Raw genomic sequence first — 14,252 nt, forward strand, 5'->3', positions numbered from 1 at the left:
AAGACAAAGGAAGTAAAACAGAAAGCTTTATTTAACACAAAACTAAGGAAGTAAAATTGTTCACTATTTCAGTGTAGGCCATGATTCCCACTTCTGTTGTTGTTGTGAACCTGAAGTTTTTAACTGGGGTCCAGGGACTTGAAAGGGGACACAAGATGTGCTAAAATAAAATAAAATCCTTGAATCCTTCTTTCTAAAGGCTCTTTGAAAATAATGAGTTAAATCATAATTATTTTATTGTTTTGACAACCATTGATTTATGTTTCTAACTTGTGGGTAGAAAAATCATACAATGTTAACTTATTAAAAAGTAAATATTGCCTAGATGCTATTTTACACAGGTATGTGTATTTACATTAAAAATATATACAGTTGAAGGGTTCCTATTTGGGGTTCCATGCCATCAAAAAGGTTGAAAACCCTGATCTACAGTATGTATACCTCAGATAACATAACCATTCAAATAAAGTGGATATTTATGACACCAGTAGTTCATATGAATATGCCTTGGGAAACTGATTAGATTAGTTTTTTTTATGTCACAAGGGTGATTAAAGCACCTTAATGTATACAGTATGTTTTTTGTTTAGTGTCTGTTCCAACGACAGCATATTTTATCTTAGCTATACGTTGGAGATGAGATGAATATTTCGAAGAAATACCTTTTTTCATATACTATTCAATAAAATATTACATACTGATATGCAGAGGGTTCTGCGTTCCACAGCACACCAGCACTCGCATCAGAAATTACAGTAAAGATGTGAAACTACACTGTTAACAGTTCTGACCAAATGAGGAAAAGAGTAGGAACAAGCCCACACACATTCTCACCGTGATGGTATTGCAGTGCCTTCCACAAAGCTGTCTGTGGGTTTTGCATTTACATTTAGTCATTTTGCAGAAGCTTTTATCCAAAGCGACTTACAATTGGGGAAAACCAAGAGATTTTTGTTAAAGAGGCAAACAGAAAGACAAAGATTATTTTATTTTTTTAAATTTAGCATGAAGTCAAGGTTTTGTTTTTAAGTCAGACCTCACTTTTTTCTGATATTTAGGTCACACTGTGTGATTCAGAGCAGGTAGCAACAGATATTTGCAGATACATTTTGCTAAAACATTCCTGCCCCAATTCAGAAAGAATTAAGAGTTATAGCCTAATATTATTCAGAAATCTTATTAATCAAACTAAAAGTTTAAGCATAAAACACTTCCTGGCAGTAGCTTTTGCTAACACAATACACTTCCTCACTTGTATAGTTGGTGTAAACCTAGAGAACTGCCTCATTATCTCAAACCTTTGGCAGCCTAGCAGTAATTGAAGCAGCTGTTTTAGTGGATGTCATGAGTAATGTTGACTGCTGTAATCTAATCACACAATTACTTTTCAATAAACTGAGGTCTCATGTTGACATTGTCTCTGTGTGGCTCAGGGGTTTATTGCTGCATGAACAGGAAGGAAGGCAAGAGACTGCAAGCTCAAGTGCAGAGGGTGGATAAAGGTAGTGGGGCTTTCCAGCGCAGAGGGCAGAAAAAATAGTTACAGAGGGGGTTAAGAGTGAGTGACGTCAAAAGATACAGAAAGGAAAGAAAAAAAAATGATTCCCCTTACTGCAGCGGATGAACTGAGACACCCCACAAAAAGACAAAGCAAGCAAGCGTGACAGACAGAAAGAAAGAAAAGAGAAGAAGACAACTGACGCAATAGCTCGGGTCAGCATGACCGAATAATCATCAATTCCTTGGCAACTTACATGACCGGATCAAGACATCACTTCCATAATTGGTGTTAAGGGGTGTACAAGTCAACAGACTTCATATGACCACACAAAACTGTTCAAACTGAAAGGACCAAATCGAGAAAACACTGAACGTAGCCAAGATGGGAGATGTGAAATGCAGCACATGTCCAAAAGGTGGGATTTCTATACTGTATCAAAACTGTAAAACAGCATTGTTAGCTGTTTTTAATATTAGAATCTATTACAATGCTTAATGTATTGTTTCACTTATTGCTAGTCAAAATACTTTGAGCAGCTTTATGGAAGCAGTTCAGAAACCATTGTGTGAGAATAAACGATGAAGATTGATCCTCTGCTTTTTGTTACTGCTAGTTTTACAGAGACATGATTAGAAATTCATTTACATTCAATTCGCCTGTGTTTTGTGAAAAATTTAGAGACACAGCTTGCCATTCAATTGACTTTAAGATACAGGGTATTATTTTTAGTCATCACATTGTTTCTTTATCAACATGAAATCAGCCCACTAGAGCCTGGCGTAGTGCGGAAATCCTGTACTGTAACCCTGCTAACAACTGTTTGATGGTTACTGGAATTTACGTATAAACATAACACAGGACATTCTCTATCAATTTGAAATAATGACATATAAGGTGGACTAATATGTATGTATTCACCACATTTTATTACTAAACAGCATTTAATCAATGAAAGATAGCTCAGGGGCACCTTTCCATCAAAATATTTTACAGTGAGCTTATGTTTGAAATTTTAAAACTGTATATAATTGAAATGAAGCCAAAAGGCATTTGAACACTTTCTGGCTGGACAGACTTTAGCGGAGGATGTTCATAGTTAATGTGCTGAACTACTACTATGGTTATTCTGGTAGGACACCTGTGTGAACTTGAGGAGAACTGACTTCATATTGTACATGCATTAAAAATTATAATTTGAGATGTATTATTTGTTTGCAGTTACCATTGGTTTGATTTGGGGGGGGGGGGGTCTACTGCAATGAAATCCATACAATTTAAAAAATATATATAGGCCTATAAAAAAATAAATAAAATAATAATATTCTGTCATCATTTTCCCCTTATTTTGTTCCAAAGAATTATGACATTCTTTCTTCTAGAAAACACAAAAGAAAACATTGAATAATGCTTTATTGTGCTTTTGCCAAGGAAAGCCATTATTTTCAACCACACTGAATCCCAATTTATGGGCAAACAAACACTTTTTCTTGTCTGCAGTGTTTTACAGTGACATGATTTGAAGTTAATTTACATTCAATTTGTCTTGTGTTCTGTGGTAATTTTGTGACACTTACCAAATTATCATGCAATTTACTGTAAGGTAAAAAAGTAAAAATAAATTGTGTGCTTGTGGAGTCTTGTGCAAAAACTGAGCTCTCTTTCTTTCTCAGGAAAATATATGTTTGCCAACTGCAATGCCACATTGGATACAGTGTGTAAAACCTGCCCACGGCGTACATTTATTGATGAGGAAAACAAACTGAGCCAGTGTCGAGCCTGCAGGGAGTGCTCCAGCAGTAATTTCACATTCACTCACTCTGGTTTTTATTACTAATAATTCCACGTGTCTTTTTCAATAAGTAATGTTTGGGTGTGTGTGTGTGACAGCCAGCAACATGGAGATGGTAAAGGAGTGTGAGGAAGACAAAAACACGCAGTGCAGGTGTAAGCCAGGATACTACTGTACACACATAAGTGAATCCCACTGCGATAACTGCAGTCCGGTCTCCACGTGTCCTCCAGGGCAAGGAGTTGCCATTCGTCGTAAGTTATCAACCTTTGCTTACTCAACATTTGGTTTTCAAAATATTTGATCCCTTAGTGTACCTCCAAATATGACAATCCTTGAAATATTTTCAACTGAAATATAAAGATATCTACTTATTTAAGTCTCAGTTATACTGTGAAAAATCTAACTATTATAAATAAATATATCATATAATCAGTGTTGTGGAGTAACATGTAACAGCATTATTTAATTTAAATTCAAAATAAATGCCACTGTAATCTGTTAGTTACTGAAAAAAAGTGTAATTAAATTACAGTTACTTAAAATTTTAATGATTACAAAGGGAGTTACATCTGAATATTCTCTCTCACACACACACACACACACACACACAGACACACACACACACACACACACACACACACACACACACACACACACACACACACACACACACACACACACACACACACACACACACACAGACACACACACACATACAGATTTAATTGATTTCTTTCCCAAATTGTATTGACTGCTCTTGCATTGACACCAGTGTTTCAAGAGTTTAGGACACAGAATAGGACACATGCTTGTTCGATAACTGTTTTATTTTATTTTATTTGTTATATTAACTGTTTTATTTGGGTTTATATACATGCTTTATATTTTTTAAATGAACTGTTTTTCCAAGATATTGTTAGATGCCAGTGTTTCCTGTCATGGCTATGCAAATATTTAATTTCAAAAACAGTATCATAGCTATTAAAGCTATTAAAATTTCTTGTTATGGTTTTAAATCTGTATTCAACCTCAAAATGATCTTGTGCTGGCTGTGCTTCAAAATTAAATTATTATAATCTTAATTCAAGTGATGAAGGATTTTGAAAAAATCTGACTGTAAGCAGTGTTGAGTACTACTGTAAAGTTAACCATTCCTGGTTTAAATGGTTGAAAATGATTAACAGTTGAAAACGTGTTAGACGTTTAAAAAAAAGTAATCAAATGTTATCAGGTACATTACTTATTAATAAAGTAATAGAAATAGCTATACTACTTAATACATTTTAAATGGGGTAACTTGTAATCTGTAACCTATTACATTTCCAAATTAACCTTCCAAACACTGAATATAATATATAATTATGAGGTCAATTTGTAAGCTGATCGAAAGACTAATTTGTCATGGGTCCCTTTGGAATTTCCAATGGGTTTTAGAATGGCGGTTTTGATTTATGAGTACAATACAAGCTATGTGTTACTCACAAAGACTCTCACGTTTGGTACATAAATATTACAGTCATACCTCAAACGTGACTTTTGAAATTACTGGGCATTTTTAACAACCTGACAGTTGCTATAAGGACTAAGATGACTGTTCATTTCACCAAGCACCTAAACTAAAGATGCTTTTGATAGCTGTAGCCTTTATTTAGCGGCTTTTCGGTAAAGTAGCTACTGTACATTTTAAAACAAAACTACCACACACTTTCTTTAATCCATCTACATATCCTTCAATATGTCTTCAGATAGTTCAAAGACTATGGGAAGGGAAAATGAACCTAACTTAACTTAGTCATGTCATAAACCATGTGAACATATCACTACAGTTTGCCACAAATCCTGAGTGACATATATTGACAAGTCAAAAAATAATCAGTTGAGTTTGCACAGAAGCATAGATATACCTGCTAGAAGATCTGCAACTAATTCAATAGACTGTTCAGAGTGGAATATGTGGCAGAAGAACTGCTGAATAACTGAAGCTGTATTGCAGACACGTTCCAGAAAAACACTGTGTGCAGTCCCTGCCCAGAGGGAACCTACAGTGATGTGGACGACTACGTTTCCAGCTGCAAAAATTATACAAGGTGACAGTCAGTGTTGTACATCTACAGTATCCTGTAGCAACTTCACAACTGACAGAGTTGACAGACTAACTTCTCACATATTCACAGAATCCCCCACACAGTGTGTATATATATATATGACTAAAAAGTCCTTTAAATTGAAATGTTCTTTTGCGAAACAATCACATGCTTCTGACTCATATTATTTATTTCCAAGTTACACAACCAAAGATGTTTTGTCTTCAGCTTAACTTTTTCTCTATACAATTTCTCTCTGTAATGCCCTTTCTTATCCACCACTATCTGATTTAAACAAATGATAGAGGAGGAATGCACAGCTTTTATGTATAACCATTACAGGTTTTACGTAAACGTGTCTGTCATTCTCCTACACGAAATAAGACCGCATTCATTTGCTTCTATTCAGTAAAAGTGTAGACGTACACTGAGTAGGAGAGTGGGTAGGTATCATTTCCTTTCTCAAACTCCCACTGACATACTCATATTTCTTTTCTTTTTTCTACATTTACACAAAGCAATACACACATACAAAACTAATATTATACACATACATAATAGTTTCCATTTAATTTTCCTTTGCTCGATAGAAATAAAACGTGACACAGTTTCCCTTCTGAAATCATTTGCCTCATTTGTCATTTTACAGTTGTGATGATCTGGGTCGACATCTGAAGGTTCCTGGGACCAGCCAATCAGATGTTGTGTGTGGACAATTTAAAGCATGTAAGTCTCTATACCTCTACTGGAAAAACTCTTATTTTATAGGAAATGTCACCATGATCAATGTGCGTGTAAAAAGAGTTGGAAAAAATCCTTCCTACCAGACCTGGATAATGAGTAAACTCACTATTTGTCCTTTATTTCAGCTTGTTCTTGGATGTTGCCTGCTAGTCTGTGGGCAGGGATCGTGATTACTGCCGTGATTATATTTCTGATCCTGTTTATAGTTTATTGGAGAAACAAACGTCAGTCAAAAAGATTAGGTAAGTAAGTGTAATATATCAGTAAGTGTACTGTAAAATATAAGGTCCCATCTCACTCAATAAACATGTGCACGCATGTATTTTCACAAAGAGATCATGATTTAGAAATCATTTCCCACCTAATGTATTCTACATTCACAATAAATTTTGACAGCACATATTTAGAAAGCAAGCGGATTTAGAATAAATCCAGGAATCATCAACATAGATATTAAATATGAAAACACTGATATAACACTGATATAATCATGTTCTTAGAGACTGGTCACAAGCATTTTTACTCAGTGGTCAAATAGGTCAAGCTGACTTCACATCAGATCTGTAGGTTGCAGTTCTAGATTGACTGTAATTGTCCTCGATGATGGGTGAGCAGAATTTTGCACTGACGTACATAAAAGGGTCATTTAGCAGTAACGCACGTTTGACTGATGGGAAACCAAACCCAAACTCTGCCACTAATACTACTAACACAGATGCATATGCATATGTATTCCCACATATACAATGTCTAATGCAGGTCAGTGAGTGATAAATTGCTCTGAAATCTTTTGATATTTAAGATAATACATCTGCTGCTGTCACTGATTTCCAGCATCAGTGAGGATGCACACAAAGCACTATGCTGTAGGCTTTGTCAATAGCTTACTGCTTAGTGCACAAGGTGCTTAAGATTAAACTGCTGCTGGTAAACCACATCCTTTTAGTTTTACATACAAGCTCGCAGACATGTATCAGTGTGGTGTACAAACTGCACAACAAAGTCTGTTAAAAATGGAAGTAAAATACAGACTACTGTAAATGACGTCTGTCTCTCTCACATAAACATTTGTGGAATTTTCTAAATTAAGAACTAAGTAATTATCAAATAAATCATTTAAATGTATGGTAAATATGGTAAATGCAAATCTAAAGAACAGTCAAAAATATAAAACATATAATACATCATGAGTCATAACTGACATTTTGTGTTCTCAGAGATTTCTTTAAGCCACATCTCGCCAGTGTTTCCTCCAGACATCCTAAAATACCCTGCAGACTGTGATGTGGAGAAGAATGCAGAACATCAGCAGCTCACACATTTAGGTAAACTGTATGACTATAAATGTGTAAATGTAGGCCAGGTCTATTTCTCAGCTTCAGTCAGTCCTGTTTTGATTCAGTTCAATTCAATAACTGTGTAAAGTTCATCAATTATGGAACAAGTTCAGTTCAGCTCAACTTAAAACAGTAATGTTGTTATTCAGCTCAATGCTGATTCAGTTCAATCAGTGTTGCTTCTGAAAGCACGTCTAATATTTCTAAAGCTGTGACCTGGAAATCTTTCAGATAACTTTACACAGCATTCTAGAATCTCACCAAACATTCCCACAGTACACATTTAATACAGTCAGGAGAGTTTTGAAATAAGCAATGCCGTATTTTGTAATGACTTCAACTATTGCTTTGTGTCACTGTGTAAATCATTACAAAGTTTCCTTTGACCTGTTATCAACTCGCAAACGAAGGGTACAAACCACATATATGTTGTCTTTCATTGCATGCCAATTAACCAAATAGGTTTAGCTGTTTTGGCCTCCCACACTTTCCTCCAGCAGTTAATTTGCCGTGGGCGATAAAGTCTCTGATGTCTCTGCCAAACATGGGTCTGAATCGCATACTGTTGTAAAACCAGTCATATCGTGAAAACAGGTAGAAGTTACAGTTTTTACAGTAATCAGCTTTTCTTGTCTAATCTCAAAAGATGCATTTACAAGAAACTGTTTACACCTAACCTGGACAATTTGTAACATTTAAAGAGTTTTTAATGCTTTTGAAAGAGCAACGCTAAGACAGACCAATCATTTGATTTAAAATACAGTAAAATATGTTCGAATATTTTTAACTTTTCTATTTGAAAATATTTTAAAATGCAATTTATTCCTGTATTGGCAATGCTGAATTGTCAGCAGACATTACTTCTGAATACATTTGAACGTTATTCATATTATTAAAAAGTTAAAAAAAATTAGTTCAAAAAGGACACAGATTACTGAGATGTTTAGCCAATCACTGATTGATAACTTTCTCTTCTCTTTTTCCTCAGTTGGAAAGTACCCAGACATGGACAGCAGCATACAGTGTGATGGATTTTTGCCAACGCTGACAGTGTCAGAGAAATACAGGCCCTCAGCTGCCGCAAATGGATATACAGACAGCATCACATGCCACTCGAACTATCAGTCGGAGCCGCAGGAGTCTGAATGGAACGATTAACCTTGGCTCACAAACATCCTATTAGCCTGACAATTATCTACAGTATAGAGTGGTTTTATCTAACTGCATAGAAGCTTTACTTCTGTTCTGGAAGAATTTGTAAATAACTAGATTTTATTTTTTATAGAAAAAAAAATGATTGAATACATATTTTAGAAAAACCTACATGTATGAAAACATAAACAGATACTGCAGTTACACATTATGTTCTCTCTTGTAGTAATAACAATGTATTTTCTTCATTTAAGTTGCTTTTTTTCTAGATGTTTCGTTTCATTTCAATAAACAATTGGTATTTGAATAATCCCTTGACTTTGTGTAAAAGCAAAAGGGTGAAGACTGTCATTTTGATATACCAGGTCTTACCAGAAGATGTCACAACTGACACCGTAGACTTTTCTTTAAAGATCTGTTAGTTCGAGTTAGCAAAATATTGTTTCCAAGTCCATTATCGCCCCTTAGAGGTAAAATGAGGAAATTGCAAAGAGGAAGGTGTTTCATTTTTGTCGGTCTTGTTGAAATGGATCAAGGTTTCACATAATAATCATTATATATATATATATATATATATATATATATAATATATATATATATATATATATATATAGTATATATATATATATATATATATATATAATATATATATATTTTTTTTTTTTTTAATGTTTTGGAAAGAAGCCGTTGTGCTCACCTAGGCTGCATATATTTTATTAAAAATTGAGAAATATTATTACAATTTAAAGTAACATTTCTATTCGAACACATTTTCAAATGTAATCTATCTCTGTGATACCAAAGGTACACACAGAGATAAATTACTTAGGAAATTATAGCTTAGGAAATTATTCTAATATTGATTTGGTGATCAAGAAACATTTTTATTATTATTATTATTATTATTATTATTATTATCGATGTTAAAAACTGTTGTGATCATTATTTTTATTATATATTGTGAAAACCATGATCAGGATTTTTTTTTTTTTTTTTTTTGATGCATACAAAGTTTAACTAATCTAATATTATAAATATCTTTACTGTCACTTTTGATCAATATAATGCATACTTGCTAAATAAAATTAATTTAACAAAATCTTAATGAGCCCACACTTTGAATAGTTGCATAGATAGATAGATAGATAGATAGTGTTGTGTGTATTGTTATTAGTATTACAATTAGCATCAGTATCAGTATAGTATAAGAAATACATTCATACAAACAGGATTTTATGGTAATATAAATGGTTATATTCTAGAGTGAACAAATAAAACTACATATCATATTTCAGACCACATGTGTTTCAGCATTTTTAGCTTGTCTATTGCAATTTATTTAAAATCCTATCACACAGATTTAACAAATCCATTATTTCTAATATATGTCAATCTAACTGCAGGACACTGGAAATTAAATGTAGTTTAGCAATGAAGAATTCCAAATTGTACTTGACAAGCTACTGGCTAAACTACTGGCTCATTTAATCCTTACTTTTGCTTACTGTTAACATATCTACATAATACAGTATTAGGGTGCCATGAATCCATATATTATAGTACCATTCCTGAATGTTCACAGAAGGCAACAGGGCTCTATTGTCGTGATCTCATTTGAACTTTGTGTTTTGGTTTGACTGCAGCTGTGAAGGGGAAACGGTGCTGTAAACACTGATACAGTTTTATAGAAAGTGAACCAATTTCATCAATTGTAGTCTCCATTTAAAAACTATTTGTTGTGGCTCAGAGACAAATCACTGCTGTGATATGACCTCTTTCTGAACCCTGAGCTCTAAGAACAATCTGAGCTCAAAACCCCCAGCAAATGCCCCCTCTATTTCTCTCACACTCTTCTCTCCCTCCTCACTCAGCCTTCTTAAAGACTTGCTTGGCAGTGACACCCTGAACCCTCATCTCCTGCAGAGAGAGAGAGAGAGAGACGTGACAGCAGAAAAAAAGGATGAAGGACATTGTGAGAGATTCATAGTAGTAGCCCAGTTGTTAAAGATTTGATCGAGTTAAATCCAAGAACTAAAGACATTCAGAGAAGGTCCCATCACCACTGTGCTTCTGAATAAACCTTGAAAGTACTCTTTTTATAAATGAAAAGAACCAAAATGAAAAGATTGTTAATGCTTTTGAAAGAAGTTTCTTATCCTTACGAAGCAAAAGTGAAACAACAGTACTATTGTAAAATATTATTACAATTTAAAATAATGGTTTTCTATTTAAAAATATTTAATAAAAATGTATTGTATTTTTTGATGGCAAATCTAAATTTACAGCAGCCATTATTCCAGTTGTTAGTGTCACATGATCCTTCAGTCATCACTTCTAATTATTAAATAATAATTAAAACATTATCTAATAATTATCGATGTTGGAAACCATTAATATATTTGTGGAAACGATGATACATTTTCTCAGGATACTTTGCATAGAAAGTACAAAAGAACAGCATTTATTTAAAATACAAATCCTTTTTACAAATGTCTTTAATTAAATGCATCCTTGCTGATTAAAAGTATCAATCAATAAATAAATCTTACTTCAAACTTTTGAATGGTAGTAACGTGTAAGCCAAGAAGAATGGTTTCTATTTAAACTAGCCCACAAAAGGCCCATCACTCATTTAATCCCCTCCTCCTCTTCATCTCTTCTTTTACCAACTCTTTTCATTTTGGTTTGTCTCTTTTCTCACACTTTTTATAATTGCCATAGATTTGCCATTAAATAAAATAATAAATAAACTGAAAAAGGTAGAAATAAAAAATATATATGCAAACACATATTTATAGAAATGTAAGTCAATTTATAATAGCAATCCCCTATTATTCTATGTTATTGATAAATCCTCATAGTTTTATCAGAATTATTTTTTTTACATTGTACATTACATACAAATTACTTTATATACTCCTCCGGATACTGAATAATGTATATATGTAAAGCTGTTTTCCTGGCCCGGGACAATCCCTGCTTCCTTACCAAATGGAGGAGGTTTCCTTCTAGCCAGTGTGTCCAGCCTCTGCCCTCTTTCTCTCCTCGCTGCACGCAGACCAATTTATCACCGTCCCAGTTCACTGTGGTCTAAGACATATGGAGAACATTATCCATTAGTGTCACACATACCACACTCTCTCACACTCCTTTGTCTGGCTGATATTACCTTTAAAGGGGCCCATGTGTTTCTCCCAAATACATTACAAATGGGTTAACCAGGAAAAAAATATATATAAAAAAAAAAAAAAAAAAAAACACACACACACCTGGCACTTTCGGCCATCGACTGGTCCCAGGTCCTCAGTGAACTCCTGTCCCAAAGTGAAGTCCATGTCAAAGTTCCTAAAGGTGGTGACTGTCTTAATCGTCATTTTGCCAGAGTTCACATCGTGTTCAATATGTTTGCTGGGTTTCAGAATGCAGACCACTTTCCTTAATGCATAATTAACATCTGATGAGGAGAGAAAGAGAAAATAAATGATTAGCATACTTAACTGAATAATGAAGATTCTGTTATAATTTACTTCATGTCATTCCAAACCATTTTTTTTCTTCAGTAAAACAAGTTTTTTCTGAAAATGTTTTTTTTTTTTTTTATCCAGTCTGAAGGATTTGTTCTGAAATAAGCAGGTTATTGAATTCACTGATCTGGTCACACTCAGTGGTAAAAGATGATTATCAGTGGAAAAACAGCTTGCATTTCAGTTTATTCATCACTCCGAAGCTATTGTATGAATTCAGAAGATTTGGAATATAATGCATGAATTGTGTATTCATTTTTATGATACTTTCAGTTAGAACGCTCCATTATTGCAAACAACTTTTCAATACATTTTGACACAAAAGAAAGTCATTCATACATACAAGTTTGAAACAACATAATTTTCATTTTTAGGTGAACTAACCCTTTAACACCACGCATAATATGATGAGACGAGTATTACAAGGTTCTAGCCAATGAAAATGAATATGATACAGGGTTTAGAAACAAATTCAGACACGTCTAAACTCTTCCAGTTGTTTTCTGCAGAAACTAAATTGCCATGATCTTATTTAGGCTTTCTCCCCCAAGGCAATACGATGATTGGATTGGATTTCATTACATTAACCCAGATTAAAAGCTACATCATCCTCATGTTCAGAGATTTGAAGACAGGTGGAAGAGGAACATCAAGGTCAACACAAGCATCAAGTTACAATCAAAGTGAGTCACTGTGGTTCGTTTTGAATAGACTCTGTATATACTCTAACAGTTGATCATAAAAAATAAATAAAATTATTGTTGCTTACCCAAAGCCGCGAGGTATTCTTCAAAATTTTCCTGGGAAACCATGTTGTAGATTCCAGTATAATTAGGTTTGGACATTTTCTCAGTTTGTTTTTTGTTTGACACGAATCCAACTAAACTTTGTGTGATCTGCGCCACCGTGGGCTTGCTTTTCCCTCTGGTTATCTGTCTGGATCTCTATCCGTGTCTCTACGCAGCACTATCGCATTGTACGCTAGTTAATTTGGTTAAATTATAGCGATTGACTCCGTTTCCTACTAACAGCACGCGAAGTGAAGACACCGAGCAGAATCCGTGATCAGTGTTTCCGAGAACTTATTCCGTGATGTTGCGTTACACAATGCTCCAAGACCCTGCTCCGGTTCGTCCTCAGTGAAGTAACGTTAGACCCCAAAGCGGCTATGACTCCTCCCAAACCAGCTCAACTCCGAACAAAGCAAAAACCAAATTATCCCCGATTTTGGGATTGCTTTACAGGCATAGAGGGGAGGTGCTACAGGTGGACGTGTCCCTGCGGTTCTGTCAAAATGTAATTTTAATAGACCAAGGCCTATATAAAAATACACACAAAAAAGAATGAGTTATTGTGAATTTACCCCTTTAAAATATGCAAATTCTGCGTCATCCTATTAAATATGCAACTATGTCAGCAGAAAGTGTCATTTTCGTTACTTGAAATAGCATTAACTGAAACAAAATAAAAGGAAACATTTCTTATTTTAATTTAGTTTAATTCGATGTAGTGAAAAATCTAAAACTAAAATAAAAACTAATGCAATATAGATGTATTAAAACTATAATTGTATCTCAGTGATAATAAATTATTATTATATTTTTAATAATAAAATTGTCATTACATTTTGGGTCTGACAATGTGGACCAACTGCATTTAATAGGTATATGAGCAAAATGTCAGTTGGTAATAATTGTCAGTCCTAGCAATTATAGGATCAGTTATAATATTAAGAATTTTTATAATAATAATATTTAGAATAATTAATTCTAAGAATAATATTTGTTCTTCAATAATTTCCTCAGTTTGATAGAAGTTGGGTAATACTGAATTATTATTATTTTTTAATCCCAATCATAATAGTCACAATTTACGTATGTACCTCAAAATCAAACCATGCTCTCTCACACTCTTTTTCTCTGACACACTTTGTTCTGTTGCTCATGTGGCACTCTGTAAAGTTCATTCATTTCTCCTAATGTTTTCCCCGCTGTGCCTCTGTGTTAAATGAGGTCAGCCCTGTATGGGGTTCACTGATCAAGGGCCACATTTGACCCTGATGTCTACAGCTCTCTGATGTAAAGAATAAGAATGAGTCAGGTCCCTCTCTCTCTGGCA

General features: G+C 34.1%; 2 protein-coding genes across 3 annotated transcripts; one reads left to right on the top strand and one right to left on the bottom strand.

The window, feature by feature from the left end:
* The first annotated feature begins 1,471 nt into the window (after positions 1 to 1,471).
* LOC109104857 (tumor necrosis factor receptor superfamily member 5-like) lies at positions 1,472 to 8,920 on the top strand. 2 transcript variants are annotated; one of them, XR_006156721.1, is made up of 8 exons: positions 1,472 to 1,916; positions 3,172 to 3,297; positions 3,389 to 3,544; positions 5,287 to 5,380; positions 6,027 to 6,103; positions 6,247 to 6,363; positions 7,339 to 8,052; positions 8,447 to 8,587. XR_006156721.1 is itself a non-coding variant. In XM_019118166.2 (8 exons), the coding sequence occupies exons 1-8, from the start codon at positions 1,883 to 1,885 to the stop codon at positions 8,614 to 8,616; spliced, it is 882 nt and encodes a 293-aa protein (XP_018973711.1). In that variant the 5' UTR covers positions 1,474 to 1,882; the 3' UTR covers positions 8,617 to 8,920. The 2 variants fall into 2 exon arrangements, 1 of the variants encoding a protein (XP_018973711.1); XM_019118166.2 differs by having other exon boundaries at positions 1,474 to 1,916; positions 7,339 to 7,446; positions 8,447 to 8,920.
* An 830-nt stretch (positions 8,921 to 9,750) lies between these two features.
* On the bottom strand, positions 9,751 to 13,338 carry LOC109104859 (retinol-binding protein 1-like). The gene is made up of 4 exons (XM_042741244.1): positions 12,904 to 13,338; positions 11,880 to 12,064; positions 11,599 to 11,700; positions 9,751 to 10,527 (listed from the first exon to the last, which is right to left on the bottom strand). Exons 1-4 carry the CDS (start codon positions 12,977 to 12,979, stop codon positions 10,474 to 10,476), a joined length of 417 nt encoding a protein of 138 aa, XP_042597178.1. The 5' UTR covers positions 12,980 to 13,338; the 3' UTR covers positions 9,751 to 10,473.
* Between the last annotated feature and the right edge of the window lie 914 nt (positions 13,339 to 14,252).

The sequence above is a fragment of the Cyprinus carpio genome, chromosome B16 (genome assembly GCF_018340385.1).
Source record: "Cyprinus carpio isolate SPL01 chromosome B16, ASM1834038v1, whole genome shotgun sequence".
Lineage (NCBI taxonomy): Eukaryota > Metazoa > Chordata > Actinopteri > Cypriniformes > Cyprinidae > Cyprinus > Cyprinus carpio.